Genomic DNA, 27,028 nt, shown 5'->3' with positions numbered 1-27,028 from the left:
AAGGCGAAGCCTGTAGCTCTAAATAAAAACAAAAAAGGGCTGTTAACTTGGCTTAAGTTTTTATATTATTGTGCGATGAATCCCTTTTAGTGTTAATTAAATATCAACTCTGAAAATGAAATTTTTCTCTGAAGAGACCTACGATCATCGCTCATTGACGGCAACAGGTAGCCAGGTATGTAGGTAGACGGAGTGTGTTGCCCCTTGCTCTCTCGCTCTCTCTGTGTTTGGCTAAGAGTATGTGGTCTCTGGGTGCACACTCTCCAAGCCAGCTTCAGTTTGTGGTTTGATTCAGTCGCAAACTACGAGTAACCAAAGATAGTCGAGGTGCGGATGCGAAGTACCACGAGTCCGTCGCTTGGGTTCGTTTACGTTTCGGTCTCAAAAAAAGCCAACAGTCGGCAGTTGGGAGAGCGGAAGAGCGGGACGCGAAAGTGCGGAGCGTGGATCGTAATGTCTGACAAAGCGTAACGAAAATTTTCAAGACAACAAAAGCGGCAGCAGCAGAAGCAGTAACAATAACAGCAGCAACAACAACACATCATTTATGGCATTCGAGTTTGTGTGTGAAAAGTGCACAAAAGTAGTAGCTAAGCAACAGCAACAATAAATGATAAATGAAAATGTAAAAGGTATACGAAAAGTTTCTGCAAAATGTAAAATAATCAAATATTATTAAAATTAATTGCAAAATTGACGTGCGGGCTTTTTAACGAAAAAACCAACAAATTGGTCAAAATGAATGAGAAAATTTCTACTTAAAATAAAAATGGTATATTTGCCATTTACACACCTGCAGCTCTGTAGCTGTGTGTGTGTGTATTGGTTGTGCGCTTGTGTGTGTGCGTGTCGTTGCATAGCTGTAAACCAGTTGCCAATTGCAACGTGTTTTCTGTTTTTTCTTATTTCTCCCAAGAGACGATCATAAAAATGCAACAGTCGCGATTATATGAAAAATTTGGGATATAATCATTTAATGAAGTGCAATAATAATTTCGATATATTTTGTAAAACCTTAAAGGAAAATCAAAATTGACAAAAAATAAAATTGGAAAAAAGCTTCAAAAATAAAACCTAAAAAAATAAAAACTTTATCTTTACTCGCGGATTTCTGTTGCCAAGTTGGCCAATCTCGATATGTGACCAATGAAACACGTCCGAAACGAGTGTCGAGTCCAAAATCATCGCTTAAGCTGCAAAGAATATCAAAAACAAAAAATTAAATAAAATAACAGCAAAAAATTCCAAAAACTATGAAGAGAGAATCGTATATAAAAGATTTAACTGCTTTTTTTTGGTTATTGTCTTTTTTGGCTAATAAAGCAATTTGATATCGTAAACTGAGAGTAAAAACAGTGAGATCATTAATATTTTAAGAGAGCACACAACTACATACATACATTAATAGAGCTGAGCGAGATTCAAACGTACGCTGCGCGAGAGAGAGTGTGAGAGAGAGAGAGTTTTCAAGCTGTGCTCTGCTGGAGCGTAAAAGGCCAGTGCAATTGTTGTTGTCCAAAATAAAAAGAATGAAAGCCATGAAATACGTTTTCATTTCAAAAAATTGCAAAGTGACAAAATGATACAGATACAAAATCATCAGCTGTTTGCATAAGTGTACTTATATCGTATATGAGCTTCAATCAGTGTGGAGGTGTAAAAAGCAAACGATCAAAAAGCGCGCGTCATTTTTTTATTTGCAAGCAAAAAACGAAAAGTTGAAAGCTCTCTGTATCTCACAGAACAGTGGGAAGAAGAAGCAGCAGATACAGCTTGTTTTAATTTGAAATGCTAATGAATTTGATGCTCGTCAGTTTCACGGAAGATCGCCCAAACAAGGCAATACATACACACAAGCAAATATACATATCTGTATAAATATGTATAAAGTGGCAGCAACTATTCATAATTAAGACCTCTCTTATTCTTCCACATAATCTGATCATTCTTCTGCCTGCCAAGTTGTCAGTTTGTGAAAGGGTCAGTTAGTTCTCAAGGTAATCAAGGTTGATGATGTCTTGTTTTGACAAAAAGAATTGCCCCAAATGAGCATTCTGTTGAATATCGTAATCTGAATGAGTAAAGTCCGGAAGTAGGTGAAAAGTCAAGTCATATTAACTAATATATGGATGTGTTTATATTATATCCATACCGTATTATATACAAATGTATATTATTATCTAAGTCATAGTCAACTAAAAGCTTCATTTTACAGACAACAGTTAATGGTTCTACGCTTGCGCTCTGCGTTTTAAAATTACGATATTCGCTTAGGCACTCTCTCATTATGCAAAGATCCGCTTACAAAACTCAGCTGATGCTCGACCGTCCTCTCTTTTAATCTCTTGAGCGCTGCTTACGATATTCGTGGTCTACCTGTTGCTTCTTTTGTTTTGCTTTATGTGTTTGCTTTAACGCGTATTCACATTGTCTGCACAAACATTTTCCGCATTTTTTCATGTGCCCCGTTGAGGTATTCAGAACACACACCAACAATGAAGCAACAACAGCAACTATAGTACATGTTAACTTCGCAAAGCACAAGAGATTGGCGAAAATAACTTTCATTAGCGTTTTGAGTTTGCTAAACATTTAGACAAGGCCCGCTATCTTTTGGAACTGCGTACAGCAGACAAGCAATACGATTACGACTGGCAAAAAAGAAATTCATCATTTGCGCGAGTGACAAGCGTCGCCGTTGACGTCGACGTTTCGCGACATCGCCTTGCACAGTGGTAACACATCAGCCACACTTAACTTCATGATACGAAAAAATGGATGCATTTACAATATGAATTTAAGTTGAGCTTAAGAAAATTTAATGTAATTTGCACTTACGATCGCATTTAATATATGGATAAGAATATTTAAATAAGCATCTAATGTAGATGCAGTCCTGTCAGACTAAGCAGTAACCGTCCCTAAAGTAAAGATATGATATTGGGAACCAAAAACTTGAAATTAGTTCAAAATTCACATCAAATCATTTCCAAAAACTATAGAAATCCAAACTAACCGGAACTCATACATTTTTGGGAGACTTTCGGTTGGTTTCATTTCTGTGGCAACCCTGACTAAAATAAGCCTATTCAAATAATTTCAATTAAATTCAAAATTATATGATAATGAGCATAACGACTGCACATGTGTAGAAGTTAATCCATGTTATTAATTATTTTCGTTAATACTCAATAAAAAATGTTTACACCGAAAATCTCTTGCAGCTTTAATAAACTAATCAAAAATGTCAAGAAATCTCTTTAATTCGGATAAAAATGTTTATTTATCACTAAAAAAGTTCCAAAAAAAAGAAAAGTGTTTTTTAAATTTCTGTAACATTGAAAATAGCTTACATTATTCCAAATTCATCGGAATCAACTCAAAATTTCCTTAACGTAATGTCATCATATTCAATCATAAAAAAATTTGACCTTTAGAAAGAATATTATTCTAATTTTTTTTTTAACTAAAGGTCGGTTATATTTTGTATTGCAAATTTTTAATTTTTTGTGTGTGGTTCCACAGTGCACAGTGGTAGGTTATGCCACTACTTTCTGTCGCTTAATATCGTAAATCAGCTGCTCGTCACGTTCAGCTCGGCGGTGCTCAGTTGTTATTGTGGGACGATGGGAGTCGCTTGGGTCTACAATCCAGTAATCCATGGAATGGGTCTCGAGGCTTTTGGACTATAGGCTTTGGTCTTTGGCAGTCTTTGGTATGCGAGCAATGTGTATGAGTTTTATTGGCCATTTCAGTTGCGCAGCGTCGCGCACTTTCCTTTGAGCGGTATAGAAAACGCGTTTACTGTGCGAGTTTAAATGCTTTTCACTGCTTTTACCAATTTGTTGTTTTTGTTTTTTTTTGTCTCTTGGCTTTCTTACAGTTGCTGACAAAAGAAAACTTGAAATTCGGTGCGACGCATCGATCCCATTCCAAGTTTTGGCCGCAGATACTTACATCCGCTTACAGCAAGTTGCACAACTTTAACGACTACTACAAAAATAAAAATAATCATACAAAAAAACAAATAAAAATAAAAGGAAAAAAAAAAACAAAATTATCTGTGTGTCGTCGCTAGACGTTAGTCGTATATATCGAGTCAAAATGCGCGTATCCAACAGATACAAGTCATCGTCATCATCATCATCATCATCATCATCATCATCAGCAGCAACAGCAACGGCAACAACAGCAATTGCATCTTACCAAAGTCTAAGCACGCACATTCAAGTAATTGCAGCAGCTGGACGCCTTCGAGTACTCGTATAATGAGTCAAAATGTGGCCGATAGTCTGGTGAGTACCACAGTCATTATCTATGTATACGAGCGTAATCTTAAAATATGCATAACCAACTATGTGTAAGTAAGTGTGTATGTGTGTGTGTTCAAATTATATAGAAAGTATATCGAAAAAGCATAGAAAGTATCGCGAAAGTTGCTTTAAGGTCATGCGTATCTGTATCTGACCACTTTTCTTGAGCCTCTAAAAAGGCAAGTCCCCAGCCTCATGTGCGACCCACTTGAACTGCTAATTACTATGGCTAATATTTGACGCCTTTGGGCTCAAAAAATATTCACATCGCCTATAAATAGCTAATGATAAGTGAGAATGCAGAGCGCTAAACTGAAATGTACAATCAAAAATTAAAATTAGTATCAGCGACCATATTCCTTATAAGTGTTAGTTTTACTATAAAAAGTACATCATAATCATTATTTGTAATTTGTATTATTTCATATTTAATTTATGCAGCAAAAATTAAACAATCATTATTTTTTGGCAAAAAAAAAATAAAATTCATAACTCAATTTTGACTTTTTTATTTTTGAATTTTTTTTATATGAATATGGACAACATTTATATATGTTCCTAGTCAGTAGACTAAAACAAAGATCTGAAATACATTTTTAAATTTAAAAAGATTCTGAAAAAAAGCTTCTTCTGTGATGATAATACCAATATTAGGGCAGAAAATGCCCTTTTGACTCTGACTTGCTTTGGTGTGTGATAATAGTGATTGATGATCATGGGGAAATTGCAAAGATTACACTTAAACAAAAATATTGGTATATTTTACGCTCTTTTAAAATTACTATAAGTGAATTTTTTCAGTTAAAAAAAAAAAAAAAAAATAGTCAATATTTACTGTCCCTGATTAATATTATAACACTTTGGCTAGCATTGTTAACGAATATTGTTGAGCGTATATTGTCAACTTAAAGGTACAATAAAAAAGTATCTTTTATTATGTTATTTTATTCATATTTAAATTGAGTTCGTTAAACGGTTCCACAAATATTTGCATTATAAATAATCAATGATCTCATGGTTTTATTATCATTATTGTCGTTAACTTTATTCATTTTTTTAAAAGCCTTTAGCTGGGTTCACACGATTAAGTTCATGGAGATTTTTTTATTTATCTTTCAACTTCCAAGTTGACATTATTTGTAATTCTTATCAAACGATCATGTTATTTTTGGTTTCCGTCCTATCAGAATTTTCTTTTGTGGCATTCAACATTTGATTGCATCGCTTGCCGCCTTGACTTTTGTCATTGCATCTCCTATTGATCAATTGACTTGAGTTATATTTTACCTCACAAATAGAAAAGAAAACAAAACGTTTGATTTGCGCTTACGTAAATTAACATTTATTAATATTCGTTTTCTCTTTCATTGCATTGCCATTCAACTGGCTCTCTCTATTATTGTCGGCACCTCAAAAAGACACCAGGCCGGTCCAAACTTGGCTGGTAAATGATTTAGCTATGCGTATTTACATAATTATATCATAGAGTATCATATATTTGTGGTTTTTTGGTACACAAAACGGAACGTGAAAAAATTTAATTTTCTTTATCGCATAAATCAAAGTTGATAAATAATGCTGGGGACTGTCTAGATATTTTAACAGGTTCATAAATATTGTTGAGCCAAGCGCCACGTTAATGAAAACAAATGTAAATTCTTTTTTCTTTTTTTCATCTAGTGAATGGAAAACTCCAATTATTTTTGTGGAAAATAATTTTAATAATATTTAATGATTATTTCATAATTATCAGGGACCGTAATGATTATATTTTTCTTATAAAAAATTAGAAAACAAAAATAATTTTTTTAGTTTTTTTTTAAGAAATCATTCTTAATTCATTAAATTAATTTAAATAATAATAATTAAAAATATTAATACTATATTATGTTTAAATTTTTATAATAAAAATTAAACTCAAATATTTTTGAAGCCGAATTTAATTTTTTTTTTCAATTTTTATTATAAGAGTTGAGAAGTTATTCTTAGTTTTAATTCGAGCATACTCGACTGTCGGAGACCCCGTACTTACTATGGCAAAAACTAACAATGAAAAAAATTAATAAATAGTTAATTTAACTGCATATTCTATCATATTGGTTACAATGTCTCATAAAACATAAAAGATTTTCATACTAAGACTTGATTATCGCCCGATCGGTCCTATGCCAGCTATATGATATAGTGGTCCGATTTAAACCAACTTTAGACAGGATATATAAAACCAAGTCACATGCTTATTGTATCAGTTTGCTTTAGATATCTCATAAAACAAAAAAATTGTTCATACTAAAACGTGATTTTCGACCGATTGTTCCTATATGATATAGTGGTCCGATTCAAAAAAGAAACAAACTTGACCTGCCTGCAAGATAGAGGAATGGTCTGCCACGCCTCTTATTCTCCTTTTCGTTAAAACAAACCCAATAGACCCCTGTACTTTTTTTAAGTACGGGGTCTAAAAATAAAAATTGATAATATAAGTATTGGTTCAGTTTTTTATAAGAATATAAAAATGGAAATACCAAATTTATGTTTTAAAACAATAACAAATTTTAACAATTAAAAATAATTTTGCAATTGAAAATAAAAGTACATCATGCTTTCTTATTTGCAATTACAAAAATATATTATGCGTTTATCCCCAATCTTTTTGAAGACTTTTTGAGCGAAAATTTGTTTAAACTCATAACTATAACTTGCGGTCCCTGATAATTATGCACCTTATTTTTCAACCAAATTGATGGCAATTTTAGCAATGATTTTTTGCTTTACTAATTCATCAAAAGCATTAAGAGCAGAATGTCCACTCTATTAAAATTTCCCTCTCACGTTCGTATGTGTGTGTGTAAGTAAGTGACGCAGAGAGGGAACACAAAGTTCTGAAAAGAACGCACAAGAGATGAGAAGCGGCCCATCAAAAACATAAACAGAGCGAAATGGGAATAACGAGTGGGTGCGAAATTCCCACGACCCAAACAAATTACCTGAGAGCAAACTGTGGAGGCAGGTACTGTGCATACGCCGACGCGACGCGTGAGCAGAGGTTGCTCGACCAACCCTCGTTCGTTCTGTTCTGAGAGAGAGAGAGAACGAGAGCCAGAACAAAAGCCGAGTGCTGTTTATAGCGACGTTGGGGCTGTCACGGATCTCGGGTCGACCTGCCCGTTGAGTGCGTTTTCGACAGTTGTTGGCGACGGTTGCCCCGTCACTGTCTCGGTATCGGTATCGCCAGAGAACTTTTTTCCCAGTGTAATGTTCCGTGTGTGATACGAAACTCAGAAAATCCCCCCGAAACGTGAAATTTTGTATAATGTTTTCATAACAATCGTTCCTGCTGCGAAACAAGAGAAACATGGCGTAAAATGTAGCTACTTGCTTGTTTTTTTTATGTATGAACGCGAAAATAAATAAATAAATAAATTGAGAGAATTTACAAGCAGACGCCACGCGGTGACCGAAGGCGTACAACGTGATAAAGTGCAATACCTAACTACGAAAATAAGCAAAAGAATAGTCGAAGAAGAAAGACAGAATCGCAGACAAGGAGGACGCCTGCAAATTGAACGTAGTGCAACGAACCCAAACCGAACTCGAAGTCCAAAGCCCGAACCCCAACCCTTAGTTAAGCGAGGGTTGCACGAGCATCAGCCCAGTCACCCCCTTGCCGCAGCTGACTGACTGACTGACTGACTCATCATCAGAGTTAGACTCAGCGACGACGTCAACGTCAGAGTTCAGGACAGAGAAGCTGGCGCTGTTGCTGCATTCGCTTGCGGTGCGTAGCCAAAAACAAGAAAAAAAAAAACAACAAAACAACTGGCCAAAGCAAAAACCAAAGCATAAAGCATAGCTTCTTTTATCGAATTGTACTCGTACTTCTACATCGCAGCAGCTTACAACAAAAAATCAAATAAATAACAAAAAAGGGCAGCGATTTTATTGATTTTGCTTTTTTACATTCATTCTATCGATATCGAATCCATTAAACCGCATTTGTAAAAAGTAAACATAGCAAAAAGCAAAACAATCGGACGTCGTGTAAATTACAAACATCTCTACGGCATTTTCCCAAGGAAAAAAGTCAATTTCAAATGGTAAAGCTGCGAATAAAACAACACAACCGTCTACTGAGACCCAAACAAAAGACGCGCGCATAAAAAAGTATGCGAACGGCAAGAAGCAACAACTCTTCCAAGCCGAAGTTTAGATACTCTTGAAATTATGTATAAATAAACCATTTTAACAGTAAAAATTAAACAGAAGCAAAACTATTTGCAGTGTTTCGCAAAAATACTTACAACGCATTCAAATTGCAAGAGTATCAAACAAAGCAAATGGAAAACCACAGACATTCTGAGTATATGCATATACATCGAATGTTATATGGGGAAACCCAACCCACCACAAAAATTCCAACAATAACAACAACGACTCATTTCGAGCCTACGCCAATTTTATGCGCACTCTTTATTTTTTGTAAATATTTCCCATAACCATTAACCCATCCCAACTAGAATCAGCGTGTTTTGTACTTGATTTTGATAGCATTTGGACAGGGCATACATATTTACCGAATTATAAATATATAGCCGATTATCTTTGAGTAGTACATAGTAATTTATTACGTTTTTTCTTCATCTTGCTGTGCGAGTCTCAACGATTCATGGAAAATGTCAACAACAATTATGTGCAAACACATGAAACTATAGACAAAGCCACTGGCATGGAAAATTAGCGTGTAGGCGGGGAAAAGATTGACTTGGAAGCTTCTCACTGGTAATCAATGTTAAGTATTTACACTTGAGAGTACTTTCAAGCGGCCCGAATTGCGACAATGTGGTAACATATTGACCATACACTGAAGTTTTTTAAATATGTTTCTGTTTTAGCAAAATATAAATAAGTCGATTAGAGAGCGATCTGGAATGTTAACATAATTAAATAAATTATAACTTAACTGCAAAATTAAAATAACTTTACTAAGGACATGAATAATCGAAAATAAATTTCTTAATATTAATATGTATTTCCAAATATTGTGTTGAACTAGACTGGTCTACACAATAGGACAACTGAAGGTAGTGGCTTTGGGTTCAGATGAATTCGCTTACAACTTTAGGTGTATCTTTAGCTGTTGTAATAATGACTGAAATCTCGAGTATCTTGTTTGGATGTAATTTTGAGTACCTAACAGCTAATTCATACGCTCAATGAATGTTCATAAGTATATTGCTTCACTTTCATTCATCACTTGTAAGATTCCCAAGCAATTTATCATCCAAATCTCAGACTTTTACTCGTACTACAGACTTGTATCTGTACATATGTTAATAGGTTTCTCAAGCGCCTTCATTCATTGAGCTGTGCCAACAAAGAATGCATACACATAATTTACGAGTATAAACATGCCTATACATATACCGAAATATATACTATATATAAATAAATACATTTGTATTAAATTTACAACAAAAGTTTTTGCTTTCATTTCTTGTTATGCTCATTGCCTAAAGCTCTAATTCAAGTTGATATTTTTATATCCGCTGTTTGTTATGTCTGCTATATAATACTACATATATATCATTTCTGCTGCACAGCGGATGTGGTTTGATAATAGCCTCTACCAGATAGAGATGGCACTCGAGGTGAGTGAAACAGAGAGAGAGAGAGAGAAAGAGACTGCATTGGATGCAGTCAGTTGTAACTGACGAAACAAATGGACACGGGATGTTGTTCACTCATTTAGTCAGTCAGTCAAAAATGAGACATGAGACGTGAGTGCAACGTTTTAGTTATACTTACTCGTAGTATTATTATTTTTGTTTTGTATTTTACATCTTCTACGAGTACAGTTTTTATTTTCAATTTTGTTTTGTGCTTTTGCATTGTCTGCTCACTGTTTATCAATGCAAGAGCCAACTCGTGTCAGGGCTTTGGGGTCGTATCGTTATAAATAGAGACAGCAATCCAACAGCAACAACCTCCTCCCATCGAATATTCACTTTGATGTTGTTACTGGTGGTGCTATTTCTGCAACATCTTTTGCATTTGCGTCGTAGCCATGTCAATTAAGCCGTATCAACTGTCCACACAACGCGTCATTCAATAGCTTTTGCCATTAGCCATAAAGCCGCACAAAGGTTAAATCCCACAGATCTATTTATAGCCGGAAAGTTCATTTGAAGTGCCTTGTCGTCGCCATCATCATCATCTTGAGCAATTTGACATAATTCAAGTTTATTTTAATATAATAACAGCAAAAAAAATAAAAAAATACTTTAAGAACATTTGACAATTGATATGAAAAAATTATTTAATTGTAGCTAACATATGCTTACTACATTTATTTATAGCTTTATTATTAGCTCCCGCGCACTTTTGTTGTTATTATTATTTGGGCAATTTTTGCTGGTGATTCATATCGCCTGCTCGTAATTTGAAACTTTGTTATTTCCTCGATTTTATTGTTTTTTGTTCCGAATGTAAATGACGCCGGCGAGTCGACTCGAGTCTCGGTCAAATGAATCGAGAGGTGTTCCAACGGGTACTCAATTTGCATTATTACTATGTACGAGTGCGAGTCCGAGTCCGAGTAATAATAAACCCGAGTGAGTCTTTCAACAGAGTGCAATGTATGTGCATACTGATTGGGGGGCAAGTCATATGTATCTGATTTACAAGTATTTACATACAACTATACATATGTATGTGGTATATTGAAACTATGGAACTAGATCTAGGTCTGGGCTATGTTTATACATAGATAATGTCAATCAAACCTTGTATTGATATAAACTATATTGCACATAATTAGAATCGAAGGCATAATTACATTCAATTACCAATTTATATATAGCTCCGAGTTAATTAGAAATAACAAGTATACAGGTGTGTACCCGTATTATGTACCCATTTGACCTAAATGTTGCTTGATAAGTTTTTACAGTAGTCACAAAGGACTTGGTTTTGCTGACAAAGTCCTTAGCTTCCTGTCATAATGGGGTGACACCATTTCCTAGGAATTTTCTGACAGTTTCTGTTTACTGTCTGTTTGTGTTTACTGTCCTCTTAGATTATACTTTTTCTTTGAAGACACAATGGAGTTTTCTATTATAAATAGATCAAAAGTGTTAGTAAGGCTATCTAAATACATCGCAAAAAAGAGTTACATTTTAAAAAGTAGAACCTAAAAACTAAAAGGAAAATTAGTATTCTGGAAACAAATTAAAGTTTTGTTTTAAATTGTTATCAAAAATTAGCTCTTATTTTAAAATTAAATTATGCAGTTTCGGAATAATCTTAACATGTTTTTAAAGTCGTAGAACAGATCTTTTAAATCGTTTATAATTACTTTTTAATCAAATTTTTCTGTTTTATAAAATACATTTTCAATTAAAAAGTTAATTAAAAAGGAGTTAAAATTAGTTTTTATCATATAAATCAAAGAATAAATTGTATTTATAATTTCTATTTTAAAATATTGTGGCTCTCATTTCTCTTGTCCCTTGGATGCCTTTACCATGTGTGCTACTCGTATGTCAATTGCTTCAGTTTAACTACTGCGTGTTGGGGCAGCCTTTTTGTTATGCCACAGCATCTGCTAGTACGTGTCTGATTAACTGGCAATTTTTATATTTTATTGCCCTCGATTTAATTTTATTATGACTGTGAATCTGTGTGTGGTTAGCTTAATGCCTAATGCGTTTATATTGGGATTCTATGAGGCAGTCGAGAGTATTATTTCAGCGATTGTAGCACTTATTGTTGATGCATTTGTTACATTTACAATGTGATGTGTGCCGCCGAATAAGGCACGTTTCATACTGAAGCTGTTTCCATAGACTTTTATAGACGACAAGCTCCTCCCCCCGTTACGCACGGTTTGGGCTCTGACCTCCTGATCTGTTTACTCAGATAACTGACCAGTCGTATGACATTTTCAAGTGAAAGAGCAGCCATTAAGAAAACAAGTTACACACAAGCACAGGTATATAATTTGGAAGAGTGTGGCTAGTGTCCAAATTGAGCTCACTGGAAATTGTTGGCCTAAATTTATGGCTAAATTCGACATGAAATGGGCTGGTCCATGGCAGTCAGTCAACACAATACTGGCAATAACAACACCATATAAACGATGAAATGTGTGTGTGCTTCAAGGCAACATGCAACATGCCATAAACTGGTGCGAAAACTAGGAAAACGAAACGCATTTTCCGGCACTGACGCTACAAAAATAGCATAAATGTATGGAAATGGAAATTGCACATAGTTGCTTATGTTTAGCAAGTCGAAGCTTAAATACTCTTAAATTGTAACAGTTGCTTAGTTAATCTTTAATTAACGAAAACATAATTACATCAGTGATGTCCAAGAGTAGTATAAAGTAGGCTGTAAAATATTTTTTCGCAGCAAGTGTGATAGGAAAATGTAATTTATAGCCTACTTTGGACAACACTGATTAAGAATCAATGGAAAAATTTAAATGGTAAATGATACTACTGTGGTTTTTACTACCACTAAATATAAATATGAATGTGAATGAATTTTCAGTACGTATTTTGTAGTGATTTTCAACTCCACTAATTGATTAACTGTGATTTCTTACTGTTACTAAATATTTAGCTAAGAGATTATTGTCAAAAAATCCTTGCATAAAAATTCCTCTTATAAAACGGCAGCTTAATTTGAATTGATTTAAAAAATAGTTGAGGGAAGAAGTATACTTTTTGGTAAAATACTCAGCTAACTATTTCAAATAATTATGTAGTGCTAGAAAATCGCCAGTAAATAAACAACAAATTTTAGTTTGCAGGGGCTGCTTGAAAATAAATAAAGACTACTGCTAGCTCAGTTTAAAAGTATCTTTAAAATTACATTTTACTATTTTTGAATGCTTATCATACGTCGTATAATTTGTTTAACGTATTCAAACATCTTGGCTGTCTCCTTTCGCCTGGGTATTGAAATGAATGGGCGTAAAACAACAAAACACGCCACAATAATAACAACTTCCTGGAAAAGTTGCGTTGCACGTTTGGGGCCATTACCTTATGTTGTTTATGAAGGTGGCAAGACAGGGTCGAGAAAAGGGGCAGGGGCAGCATGCCTAATAAGACAATGTAAAATTGTTAAACAAAGTCACTGACAAAGCAGTAAGAGCCACATTAAATTGCTGCTGCCTCTAATTGCAATTGGGGAAGCGAAAGTATTTATCCAAATATGGAAGGTGGTGAGTGAGTAGCATCTCGAGACGCCACTTGACTTGTTGTTGCTATTGCGGTTGTCTATTTGTTGCCGATCATAAAGACAGCTGTGTGTTCGTCTAAGTCAAATTGTAGCCAAGGTCAGAGTCATAGTCATAGTCAGAGTCAGGGGCGGACACAAGCCCTAGGCATTGTTGCAGACTCAACTCTCGAATTGACTCTCAAGTGTGTGGTGAGTGATGAGTTAACCGAACGCATGTGAATGAACTCGCTTCACGGTTAGTCAATATGTCCAATGCCAATCAATGAACCAAGATCAAGTACAAAACTCAGCAACAGTTTGAGGTCTCAGCTCCCAGTATCCCCAATTTCTCAATCTCTCAATGACCCATACAACAATTTACAGAATTTCACAAGCCAAGCGAACTGTAATTGCCAACACAACAATCACCGTCATCATCATCATCATCAGCAGCAGCAGCCGACGCTTATCAAGAGCCATACTTGCGCGTATCAGTTGCAGGATTTGGCTGGCTATAATCGTGCGCTCATGCCACCGCTGGACAATACGGATTTCAGCAGCGCCTGGCGACATGTCAACAACAACAGCAACACACCATGTGCCTACCATCAGCAGCATTGGGCCAAGGCAAAGTCATCGCCACAGCACAGACAGTATCATCACCACACGTGCCCGCGCCAAAAGAAATCAGCCACATCCACACCGACGTCTACCATGTGCCGACAGCAATCGCAGCAGCGTCGTTCACGCTCCACATCCTCGGCGAGCAAACAGCGTCGGAATAGCTCATATCATTCCTATGATGACTTGGATTCATCCTCTGCGGTGACGAACGCGGAGCGCAAAGTGGTCGCCAGTCTCAAATATTTGTGTGCTTGCACCGGCGCCACACTGCGCAATTTATCGAAGAAGACGAAAGATTTGCATGCCAAGAACTATACCTACACCAAGGTAAATGCCAAATGGGGAAATGCATGCAATCAGATATATCTGACATACATATGCATTTATCTACACACATATGTGTGTGTCTTTCCTATTTGTAGTTTGCAATTTGACTTGCCATTAATATTTGTTGATTTTCTGTTTACCTTTTATCTTTTTGGGCGCAGCTGTGTCAGTCGTTGACTGACGGCGACATCGCCAATGCGTCTGTCTCTTATTGCGCTTCATGTTTGTTGAAATTCTTTATTTTATATGCATCAATTAAATAGTTGATTTTATTTATGCCCAGAATTGCATCAAGGCCTATGGCATAAGTTCAACTGAACGACTTAACGAGTGTTCAAAATACCTGACTATGGATCAACAAGTTCGTTCGTGCAGTTGTTGCGCTCACTCGTTCGTTCTTTTGAGTCCCAAGAACGTCGACTGCTCGAGTTCTAAGCCTGTCAATCGATATACTTTGCAATTATCGATACTATGCTTACTATTTGATTGATTAATGCTGTTAAGCGACTGCAGCTACAGCCGTTAATTTTTTAAAGTGTACATTTCAAATACTATACTTCCTTATTAGTAGTTAGTTTAACTATTATTAAATTGTATTTTTAATAAACATTGCGATTTTTTGACGCAAATTAAAGTGATATAAGCTGCTATAGTGCGTCATTAATTAAACAACAAAATAAATGAAGCAAACATATGTACATGCGATAGCCACAGCCGGCAGCAACATTTAAACAAAAAAAAAAAACATACAAAATACCAAATAAATAACAAATAAATTAAATAAATACATACTTACACACAAAAATATAAAGACAACACCAGAAACAACAAATTTCTTTTTTTTTTTTGGCAGCCGCTGAAAAAAGTCAAGCGACTTTGCTGATCTTTTTCTGTGAATTGATTAAAAGTTGCCTTCACATGCATACAGCTACAAACAAGATGTATTTATTTATTTGGGAAGTAGTAATCATACATACATATGTATTCGTAGATCAACCACCCGAAGAAAACAGCGCACAATTAGAGGCTAAGTACGCAGCAATTAGATGAAAACAATTGCAATTTGTTTTCGTTGCTTTTACTTTGAATTCGTGTAGTTTTATGTATTTTGCAGGAAGCAAAAAAAACCACAATGTTTTTGCAGCTGTTGTTTTTTAAATGTATTTTCGCTTGATTTCGCTATTCACTTAATTTTCAACCATCTTTACATTTTAAATAGTAACTGCAAATTAGCCCTAATATATTACTTACTATTTCGACATCTTGCTAACTTTACAAAACTTGTCAAGGCCATATATTTTAAGCATTTTGAAAAACTTTCAACTGTTTACTATATCTTAATCAAATTTATGCACAATTTCACAAGCAAATAAAAAGTGTTTGTTGCAGTGTAAAATACCCTGTATTTTTATGAGACCATTGCAAGACACTCTATGATTTATAAGTACTTCCTGTTATTAAAAGTAGCATAGAAACAGTCTATTGTGTCTCTATTTACAAAATTGGGCGATCTGATCTCTAATATATGTTTACTTATGTATATGTACTTGTCTGGTATTTGAGATTGCGTGACGAAATTCGTATACACTGCGATTTGTGAGGGTATAGGAAGAAACATAAAACAATTTGTGCCGACCACTTAACGCCCAAATGTTTTTTGTTGTATTTTTACGAAATACTCAAACAGTCCACGAAACTTTACGAAATGGGGCCAGACCTCAGACATGGCACAGCCAACAGAAAAGTAAACTAAACATTTAATTTTTTTTGTTGTTGTGTTGGATTTGTACGTGTAATTAAAGCATGCGGGCAATTAATTGGTCGAACAACGAACAAGAAATTCGTGTGTAACAGTTGTCCATTTGTCCAGAGATCCGTGTAAGTAGTATCCCGATCTATACATAAATGCATGTACAGACGTGAACAAAATAATAAGAGCAGCATAATTTCTACTAATTAATTCTTGAACACTTATTCTAAGATATTCTTTTATTATTTTTATTATTTGAATATTAAGTAAGCTTTTAAAATTCGTCAGTATAAATATTTTGATATGTCCAATAGGATGCATCGGTTTGTATAGGCCAACAAAAAAAATTTAAAAATGGTATCCCAAACTCTTTATCTATTTAAGATGTTTTCCCCAAGAAACCATAGTTCTAAAATGAATTCCTAGTCCCCGCTTTTTTAGGTTTAAAGCATTTAATAGTGCTGGTCCATTGAGCCGTTCACCTAATAACATACATATTATGGGAAGATGTTCTTATTATTTTGCACACGTTTGTACATACATATACACGTAGGTACGTATTTTTGTGGTAGCATCCCATGTTTATGTTTTGCATATTAGGGGTCGTTGAGGGGTCAGTAAGTAGCGTTGTCATCGCTTACTGAGCAAATCTTTTTTTATGCGTCCTCTTATTTATGTACCGGGAGGGGGCTGGCTTTAATTTGTTTGTGGCTTTACACACTCACACACACACATATGTACACTCAGTTGTAGATTGCGTGATATCGCTTTTGTTGCTCATTTATTCAGTTTTCTTCATGCTTATTCATTCACTTTGCGTTGAATGCCTTTTCACGCTTCGACATTGCACGTTTCTACAAAATTTATTATTTTTATTTGTAATTATTTTTTAAGTAATCCATACATACATATGAATATAGATGCGTGTGCGTTATTTACATAGTCTTACATATGTATGTATGTATGTATGTACATACAAACAAATTCATTTGCTAAGCTGTTTGTTGCATGTTTTCACAAGCAAATATTTAAACTATTTCTGTGTTATTCTCGCATACAAAGTACGATGAGTAAAGCTCATAAATATTTATGCCAATTAATTATCTATGTAATTGATAAAATGTCATTGCAAACCCGATGTACGTACAAATATTCGACTCCGAATATGTTCATGCTAATATGAAAAAACAATATTTCAGATTAATTTTAATAGCGAAATATACATTAGGCCCAGCAAATTTTATTTTCTAATTGATTAAAAAATTCAGGAGCTTAAAGACACTGCATTTTAAAGAAATTACTTAATTTAAAAAGTTTAAATAAATGATTGAGAGAAATATTCATTAGCTTTCAGAAAAGTATGAGTAGAGATTTTTAAAATCGGTTATGATATTCTGTACTGATCACAAATGGAAACATTGTTAAGAGGTTTTTTCTTATCTGGACCTCATATATATTAGAAAAAGTTGGTTTTTTTTTTTTAAATATATACTCACGTTGATACATAGGATAATGTGAGAAAAAATATATATTTTGATAAACTGTTTATTTTTTTCTGTGGGTAAGGTAGTTTTCTCAACATGTGGTCACAAAAGAGCCCCAAAACCTCATTTTTTTGGTTTGGCAGGCATACAAAAGTGAAGCTCGAAGCATTCCAAGTTAATTCGCTGGTAAAAAAAAAGAACAATACTTGAAAAGTTAGAAACCGAAGCAAATTGAAATTTTTCTTTAAAAAAACCAGTCTTGAACAAAATCTTAAAAAAAAATGTGTAACTCAAAAAAGTAGTTATGTATTTCGATCCCTAGGACCAATGAGTCAAATCATGTCTTTTTTCCGACTTGCACAGTGTAAACAAAAAGAATGTAAGACACACATAAAAGGACAAAATTTTTTCAATAAATTCAATTTAAAAAAACTTAAAAATTCGTAAGAAAATAAATACTTGTGTTTGTGTTTTTCATTGTGGGATTCTTTTGTAATCTTTAGTTCCTTAGTCGCACTGGCTAATTAGTAAGATATTTATTAAGCAATTAAAATTCCAACTTGTTTCTAGTAGCAATCCGAAATAGACAAGAACAATATTTGTGTTTTAGCCAAAAATTGCCAAAACAATGTCGAATTAGACGGGAAATGGAAAATGGTATATGGAAATGTCGGCCAGTTTCCATCACAACAAATTCGGAAATTAAATCCAACACTTTTGAAATGCTTTTCCCCATATACAACGTGTCCAACAAGGAATTCATTTTTGTTCTTTTAAGACATAATGTTTATATTGGAAATATTTAAAATTTGCGCGTTCGTATTAAAAGAAATAATGAATTAAAAATAGTCGAAAAAATTGTGCTAAAATTAGATGAATGATTAATTGTGGCAATGAATTGAATCAGTTTCGATACACCTACACACACATACAAATACTTGTAGATATATAAATATAATTTAAATGATTCAATGTAGCATTAAGCACTTTACTAATTTGACATTTTTATTGTTTTTCTAAATAGCCCACGTGGCGCCTTTGGGGCGAAGAGCACGAGAAGAATGCAATTTTCACCGTCTACCTGAAGAAGGTGCGCTACCATCGACCCACGCCCACGGCGAGCAATGTAAGTTATCAGCGAATCGTTCGAATTGCCCGAAAAGCAATTACTTAACTTGATAGCCTTGGCAATTGCCTTGCACATTTTCACTTTACACTTTACACTTTTCAATTTTCCTATTTTCCACATTGCAGCAAGACTCGGATGATGAAATTTCACATCTGGAATGGGAGACGGTGCGAGTGCGATTTGTAAAGGCAGCCACATTGGCCCGCCTGGTGGAGGCACTGGCCACAGACGACGGTGAATTGGAGTCGACCTTTATCAATGTCTTCCTGTCCACATACCGCACCTTCTCGACCCCCAAACAGGTGCTCAGTCTGTTGACGCAACGCTATGATGCCCTGCATGAGAAGCATGTTGAAGAACTGGAGCTGGCACAGCAGAATGGCACGGCAGAGGACCAGAGCTATGATTCACCAGCCTCCATACACGAGCAGCACAAGAAAACTCTAGTCTCGGCGTTGCACGTTTGGCTCGATGGGTTTCCCGAGGATTGGCATGAGGATAATCTGCAGCAGATTCTCGCTTTTGCAACTAAGCGTCTCAAACGCTCCGATTTGCACGTCAAGGTGTTGAATCGCCTGGAACGTCTGCTAAGGCAGCAGGTCTATGGCGGAGGCGCCTCCAATAATGTGGATAACACTGCTCTTCCCTGGCTCTCCCCTCAAGGCGGTCAACAGTTCATGATGCATACGCCATGTGGTTCAACCTATGACCTGAGTGATCAGTTCAATGGCTTGTACCTGGCGCCCATCTATCGTGGACCCACGCACTTCATGCAGGCGTTTCGTTTTCCTCACGTTCCCGTACGTCGCTTTGCCGAGCAGCTTACTCGCATGGACACGGATCTCTTCAAGCGCCTAATCCCACATCAATGTCTCGGACACACGTGGGCACGGAGGGACAGTGGGGGCTCTGAGACTGTCGTCGCCACCATCAACCAATTCAACGCGGTGCTGTTCCGTGTAGTGTCTAGCATACTCATCGATCGCCTCAAACCGCAGGTGAGTTCTCTAGCAAAGTATTTATTCTGGCCTCGTCTAAAGTGTTATTTCACTTCTAGGAACGCGCCTTGAACATATCGCGCTGGATTGATATTGCCCAGGAACTGCGCATGCTCAAGAACTTCAGTTCCCTAAAGGCCATTATCTCGGCATTAAACTCCAATTCCATATACCGACTCTCCAAAGTCTGGGAGTATTTGCCCAAAGAACGCGTAAGTTGACTAATAAACTTGAAAATATAGATTACTCTGAATAAGGCTAAGGATTTAAACTTAATCGATTAAAGAAAAAATTAGATGACAACTATCAGGATAATTTACATTTTTTTTTATCAGTTGATTTTATCGATGTTATTCAATATGACTGAAATATGCTCTTATCTTGACTGTGTAGTGTAAAGCGACTGTGAATGGATTATCAATAGATAAAATGGGCAGTCGAATTGCCTTTTTTATTGCAAACGAACCGTAGCCATAATTAACTGTTTCATATTTAGCACCATAATTTATTGACACTATATCCTCCCACCTAATATAGTATTAGGCCATTTCACAACCTTTTCACAACCGTATTAAAAAATTAATCAACCCAAAAAATTCGAGCATTTGCTAATAATAACGTGCCTTCTTTATGCACTGCACACATTCCAATAGAACGTGTCCGACTAAAATGTAACGGATATTTACCGATTTTGGTGTCCTTAAAAATTCTGGCTTTAAAATGCAAAAAGTAACTAAGCTAACTAAGAAAAATTATTTTTTTTGTTAATATTATCTTTTGGGCTTTAATCGCAGTTATCTCGGATTTTTTGAGCTTTTGACCGATTTCCATTCTAATGTACATATCTGTTCATATAATTTTGTTTTTAAAATCTCAAAATTTTTTTAAATTTTATTGTTGGACCAATACGTACCGGTACTGATACTGGAACCGAAAGTATAAAACCGAAATAGGATACTTTACCGAAATGGTTGTTTCGGGGCGTACCGGAGACGATATTTTTTTCGGTTTGATTTCCTGATAATAATTATACAGTTAAAATACGAATAGTTGCTAAAGAGTTCATTATTCGATAATATCCATTTAGAAACTTATTGAATACATTGGCATTAATCATCTTTGACAAAACGGACTTATAATTTTTTTAATATACAATAACATCGGCGAATAATAGTGTACTAGTTTTCCAATTAAACTATCGCATAATAGTCGTTGTAATTTTTAAGCAATTTTTAATAGTTTTGAATTCGGGAAAGATACAAGCTGAAATAAAAGAACTAATTAAAAATATATCATTAATATTTCATTTTGTATTTACTTGAGTTATTAACTTTGATTTGATTTCAAAAACCTCGATACTTAGGCAGAAAGGCCGCTCAGGCTGAAAGCCTCTCGCCTCCACTAAATCCAAAAGTGTACGTAGAAATTCCTTATCCATGCCATAACCATAACAACCAAGAGCATTTAATGAAGAGCATTCTTTCACCAATCGCAATATATCAATATGGTCAATAGATTTTGTATAAATTTGCTCCAATGACATTTTGACAAGTACATTAATTGAACATGGTAAAATTCTTTTACAGAACAGCTGTTTGAGAGTGTGAAGTTTAGCTAAGTGTACGATTGTCCTTTCGCTCACAGATAAGCAATTTATGTCAAGAACTTGTAGTTGACCATTATATGGGCTGTCCAACTAGTAAAGAAAATTATATAGAAAATGTATATTAAATATATCAAAATTGATAGGAAAATGTGCAAGAAATTTTACCAGATGTATACATTGTTTTGCCAAACGACTTACCGTGATATTAGTATTATATATTCGTAATATACGAAGATGTCCAAGCAAAAGGAATAGATCATTCATATTATCCACTTTAATAGAATTAATTCTCAATTCCTCTAATTGATTCAATTTGCTCAAAAGTGTGACTACAGATTGATTAAATTATTATAATATTCTGTAAAATTCAAGGTAACTTACTTTCATTCCTATCCAAATAAACATAAGTCATGTGTAGACAACGTAGACTTTTTAAGTTGCTCAATGCTTTAATAAGCATATTGAAAGTTGGCTTCAATCGATCACGTGCTTGAAACACTTCAATTTCCTTGACCATTCTCAGTTTTGACAAATTATCTTTAAGTTTTTTAATACTGTCATCTTTTAGCGTGAACATTATGTGTTCTAAATTGTGGCAATATTTAGCAGCAATTTCCATCAGTTCTCCTGAGTCAACATTATTACCGATACTCTCGATTGAGGTAATACTTGGACCCCACCACTCTAAATAAAAGTCCCAAAGTCCAACATACTTTCCACTGCTGTTAAAGCGAATTGCACTTTGAACTTCCTTTCGGCTCTGATAAACAAACACCTCCCATAGTTTTGGATGTGTCTTGGCAAAGTTTTTCTTATCATCGAAGTTATCAAGTTGTTCGCAGATAAGTATTAAAATATCAAAATGTAAATCTAATATATTAATATCCATTTTATCGTTAATATATTCCGACAGCGAAAGACAAGCGTTTGTTTCTATCAGAAAAAGGATTTTCAAAAAAGAATTAAAATCTGTAAAATTATTGATTAGACTTAAGGATCTGAATTCGGGGGTGCTCAAAGCTGCCAATACAAATAAAATAAATCAAAACAATCAGGCAACAACAAATTACATTCGGATTAGCGAAACAACAAAGTCTATGAAATTGTTGTTGCTGAGCTCGGCGACATGTCAGAAAATGAAAAGAAAGAGAGCGAAGGCGTAAAATTGTTTTTGTTTTAAAAGGATCGAAAGGGACGGAAAACGAAAAGTCAAAAATTGTTTGTGTGATTTGTCAATGTGCTCTAGGAGCCTACTAATGTGCAAGCTCACACATTTCCATATGCTATGTGCACAACAAAAACAAATGTGCGTCGAGTGTATAGGCAATGAGCACCTCTTCAGATTCAGAATCATTAACTTAAATCGGAATACTTCTCCTATTTAGATTAATTAATTTTAGCGTATATTTGGTATAATCGACTGAACACTTACATATTTACTTTATTGTACGACCGAATCACTCGGCTGACTGAAACAGACTGAACTAAGCCCAATACATCCGTGCTGCCATAAGTCGATAAGAAAGACAGGATAGACGGACTGCGAAAAAACGACAAAAATATGACAAATATTTTAAAAAGAGACAGAAAAACAGGACAAATATCGAAATTTCAAACTTTTTATAGTACACAAACATATTACCATGCATTATTTTTTGTGTTATTGCTGTTTTTACCCCGAGGTTGTCAATTTTTGACCGTTAAAATTATTAAAATTGGAAAAGAATTTAAAAACTTGTAAATAGCTAAAAAAAAAAAAAAAAAGCTAAATTGGCAACGGAGATTTGTAATAGGCGTGACTGCAATTGAAATTGGGGCAAACTTTTTTTGATTCGTTTACAAGTAAATCGACTCAACTTTAACATGGATGCCACTAACTTATTTATTTTCTTTTATTAAATAGATTTTTTAGTCGAATATTAAAAAGTATAACAAAAATTTAAAAAGTATAGATTTCCGGATAGGGAATGTTTCAGAAAAATTCAGGTAAATTCATTTTAAAAAGGGACAAATAGGTCCGGAAAAAGGATGAAATGGCAGCACTGCAATACATCAGTCATCAGTAGTGCTGCCAACTTTTGATATTAAAAAAAAATTGTTCTAAACTGATGGAGCAGGCAAAATAATGCTAAAAAACTGAAGAAAAATGATTAAAAAAAAGTAGCAAATATCTATAAAAACAATAATGAAGCTGTCACTTTTTATACTTTTATGTAACCCTTGGCAGCATTAAGAAAAGCGAAAAAATAGCCAAATATATTTCTAAAAAACCCAGAGCTCCCGCTTTCCGCAATTCACAAATATTTTTCGCTGTTGGCCTTGAAAAACATCCAGATTTGACGGGAAAAAAAAAATCGGTTTTGGCAGCACTGGTCATCAGCCTACCAAGTTTAATGAGTAAATGTCACTTTTTTTGACCCAAAATATTAAGCTTTTCTACAATTGCGTAATTAATTGTACTTAATAACATATTTATCCAGATCACTTTTTACAGCTTTGGTTTCATAAGCTGGTGCGCAAACAAAACCGAAATCTATCTCCAATATGCTTTCTTTTTTTGTTATATAAAAATAGTAAAAGTCTAGGCCAACTCCAAATCAAAAAATAAAAAACCCAAATAGAAGGCAATTTATCATAAATTTTGCCGCAAAAATTGGTTCGGGGACACAACTAGTTTTTTTTTTAAATGTTTAAAGTTTTCATACAAAATTGCCTATTTTTGTTGTTGCTTTGTGCAATTTGTCACTACTATGGACCGTTTTCCAACACTAGTTTTGTTTGACTTGTCCATTTTATGACCAGTTTACCAAGTACATAATGGATTTGTGAGTTTTGTTCAGAAAAATCTGAATCGAAAAGTAATATAATAAAAAAAGTTTATAATTTTGAATATTTGGCCAAGCTCCAATTCCAAAAGAAGTTCGAAGAGCAGTGGATAAGCATTTAAAAGATTTTTGTGGTCATTAAGTCAGTATGCAACCGTGAATGCATTGCGTCGCAGACAAATATTGTTTTTAAAAAAATCGCGGGATTTAAAAAAAAAACTTTTTGTCTACGGTCCTCTACTTACACTCCCTATCACCTCTAGAATGAAGTTTATAGAGATGTTTAAGAAGCTACTTGTGGCCGTGTGACCAAAATAGTGTTGGTAAACAAGCTGTAAAGTGACAAGTTGCACAAAGCAACAACAAAAATAGTCAATTTTGTATGGAAACTTTAAGGATTAAAAAAATTAAACCAGTTGATCGGTTGATCGGTCTCTGCTTGGGGTTTTTTTTTTTCATTTTTGATTTGGAGTTGGCCCAGACTAATAGACTTTTACCGAGTTTAATTAAGTTTATAAATCATTACAATGATTACATATTTATCATATCCTTTTCAGATGGAAATTTTTACGGAGCTCGCTCGGATTTGCTCTGAGGACAACAATGCTTGGACACTGCGTGAGGTGCTGAAGCGGGAGGGAACTGCCAAAAATCCGGATCCGGCTGGTGATCAAACGGATCGTCATCTGCTGAAGTTGATACAGAATTTGGGCACACAGACTTCGCATGGGACCATCCCATATCTGGGCACATTTCTGACCGATCTGACCATGATACACACTGCCAATCCTGATTACCTCACGGAAGACAAGCTCATTAATTTCGATAAGAAGCGCAAGGAGTTCGAGGTGCTGGCGCAGATCAAGCTGCTCCAAGGTGCCGCCAACACGTACAATCTCCATGAGGATGCGCTCTTCGATCATTGGTTTGGATCGATGCCACTGCTGGATGAGAGGCAGGCGTTTGCACTCAGCTGCCAGTTAGAGCCGCCGCCGCCGGCGCCGAGAAAATCAGTGGCCAGCACAAACACCTCGCTAACAAATACGACAGCCTCTTCGACGGCCTCGATAATGGGGAGCGGGGGGCATGGTCATCGGAAGACTGACTCCATACACTCCAATTCGAGCAGTGGGGCGGGCTCTCAGTTCTACTGTGAACTGAACAGCAGCAACAGCTCCAGGCACAACTCGCTCGACCGTGATGCTCATCACGCTTCGCTGATGTCCGCCTCGAGCAGCACCTCCAATCTGTCCATGGACTCCAGCAACTCGGGCGGACGGCAGTCGGCTCATAGCAAGCTCACGCATTCCCAGTCACTGGGCAATGGCCTAAAGAATGCCGCTTTGACCAATGGCACCACAAACGGATCCAATGGATCGCCGCACACCCACATCAATGCACAGCTAGTGCAGCCAGCTGGTGTCGTCACCCAATCCGCACCAGACTTCTACATTATCCGAGTGACCTATGAAACAGATAACATCGAGCTGGATGGCATTGTGCTCTACAAGAGTATCATGTTGGGCAACAATGAGCGCACGCCGCAGGTCATCAGGAATGCGATGCTGAAGCTTGGCCTGGAAGATGATCCCGATAGATACACGCTCGCCCAGGTGCTGCCAGACAAGGAGCTGGTCATGCCCAAAACGGCGAATGTCTACTATGCAGTGAACACCAACTACAATCTCAATTTCATACTGCGACCTCGCAAGGACGATGTCGGAGGAGGTGGAGGAAGCTAGTCCTCAGCTGTGCCCCTATCCCAGTTGTGGTGCTTGGGGTACGAGGGCGAGGAGTGAGAACAGAGCAACAAATATGTGTATATACTTATACTATACTCTATATAGAAACACCATCCGCACATGACAACAAATTTTAGTTGATACGATTAATGTATTAATTTATTTATTATCTGCATAGCACAGAATAGAATGCCAGAAACACAGGGAGCGATATAGAGTATCGATAACAATTTGGTTGTCGACTAACCCGTCAATTAGCTTGTACTTGTGGAATCTCCATTTCCGTTAATTACTCCACAGAGTTTGGAATTGTATATCATACATCTGTATATGTTTATTTGTAGACTCGAAAACTGGAAAACTTGCTGATATTTATTAATTATACACATATTCTTTTTACTGATATGATTAGACTTATTAAGCGATTGATATTCAAAATGTGGTACAATAATTTTGAGGTTTAGAATCGATATTAATTTAAAGAGGAACCACGAATATGTATGTACTTTATTAAGCAAACATTCAACCAACAATTTATATGTATTTGTATAGATGTTTTATTGCTGTACGTGTACGTGTATTGTAAATACAACAATACGAATTGTAACTAATTATTTAGGGAGGGATGCATTCAAAATATGCATTACCTTTTTATAGGCTCTCTACACTTTACACTTAGTTAAGATATTGTATTCGATTGTATATTTAGCATTACAGTACAATTACAAGAATTATATACATACATATGTGTGTATCCAAATCTACATATATAAAAGTATATTTAATATCAGAGCTATTAAATACAAAATGAAGTAAAATACATTAAAAAGAAAAAGTGTGTAAATATAAAACCGAAAATATAAGTCTTTTATTTATTACAATATAATTCAATTCTTAAGTATTTATGATTTGGGCGTAATAAATATTCGAAAGACTAGGTCATTTAGAAGTATGATCCGAAACAGATTATTATTATTATAATTTATTATTCTAAGTATTTTG

The 27,028-nt window shown here is 35.3% G+C and overlaps 2 protein-coding genes across 4 annotated transcripts; one reads left to right on the top strand and one right to left on the bottom strand.

The window, feature by feature from the left end:
• Positions 1–299: 299 nt before the first annotated feature.
• LOC117786629 (ral guanine nucleotide dissociation stimulator-like 1) lies at positions 300–26,790 on the top strand. Of its 3 annotated transcripts, none has more exons than XM_034624967.1 (6): positions 300–632; positions 3,970–4,295; positions 18,751–18,852; positions 18,981–19,853; positions 19,913–20,065; positions 24,842–26,790. In XM_034624967.1, exons 2-6 carry the CDS (start codon positions 4,269–4,271, stop codon positions 26,024–26,026), a joined length of 2,340 nt encoding a protein of 779 aa, XP_034480858.1. In that variant the 5' UTR covers positions 300–632; positions 3,970–4,268; the 3' UTR covers positions 26,027–26,790. The 3 variants fall into 3 exon arrangements, with proteins under 3 accessions (XP_034480858.1, XP_034480857.1, XP_034480859.1); XM_034624966.1 differs by lacking the exons at positions 300–632; positions 3,970–4,295 and adding exons at positions 7,462–8,410; positions 13,926–14,492; XM_034624968.1 differs by lacking the exons at positions 300–632; positions 3,970–4,295 and adding an exon at positions 7,462–8,410.
• LOC117786631 lies at positions 20,922–22,333 on the bottom strand. The gene is made up of 4 exons (XM_034624969.1): positions 21,841–22,333; positions 21,658–21,788; positions 21,172–21,549; positions 20,922–21,116 (listed from the first exon to the last, which is right to left on the bottom strand). The coding sequence occupies exons 1-4, from the start codon at positions 22,076–22,078 to the stop codon at positions 21,075–21,077; spliced, it is 789 nt and encodes a 262-aa protein (XP_034480860.1). The 5' UTR covers positions 22,079–22,333; the 3' UTR covers positions 20,922–21,074.
• Positions 26,791–27,028: the final 238 nt, after the last annotated feature.

Source organism: Drosophila innubila (assembly GCF_004354385.1).
Source record: "Drosophila innubila isolate TH190305 chromosome 3L unlocalized genomic scaffold, UK_Dinn_1.0 0_D_3L, whole genome shotgun sequence".
Taxonomy (NCBI): domain Eukaryota; kingdom Metazoa; phylum Arthropoda; class Insecta; order Diptera; family Drosophilidae; genus Drosophila; species Drosophila innubila.
The sequence above is the reverse complement of the archived record's forward strand: the minus strand, read 5'-3'. Positions and strand labels throughout refer to the sequence as shown.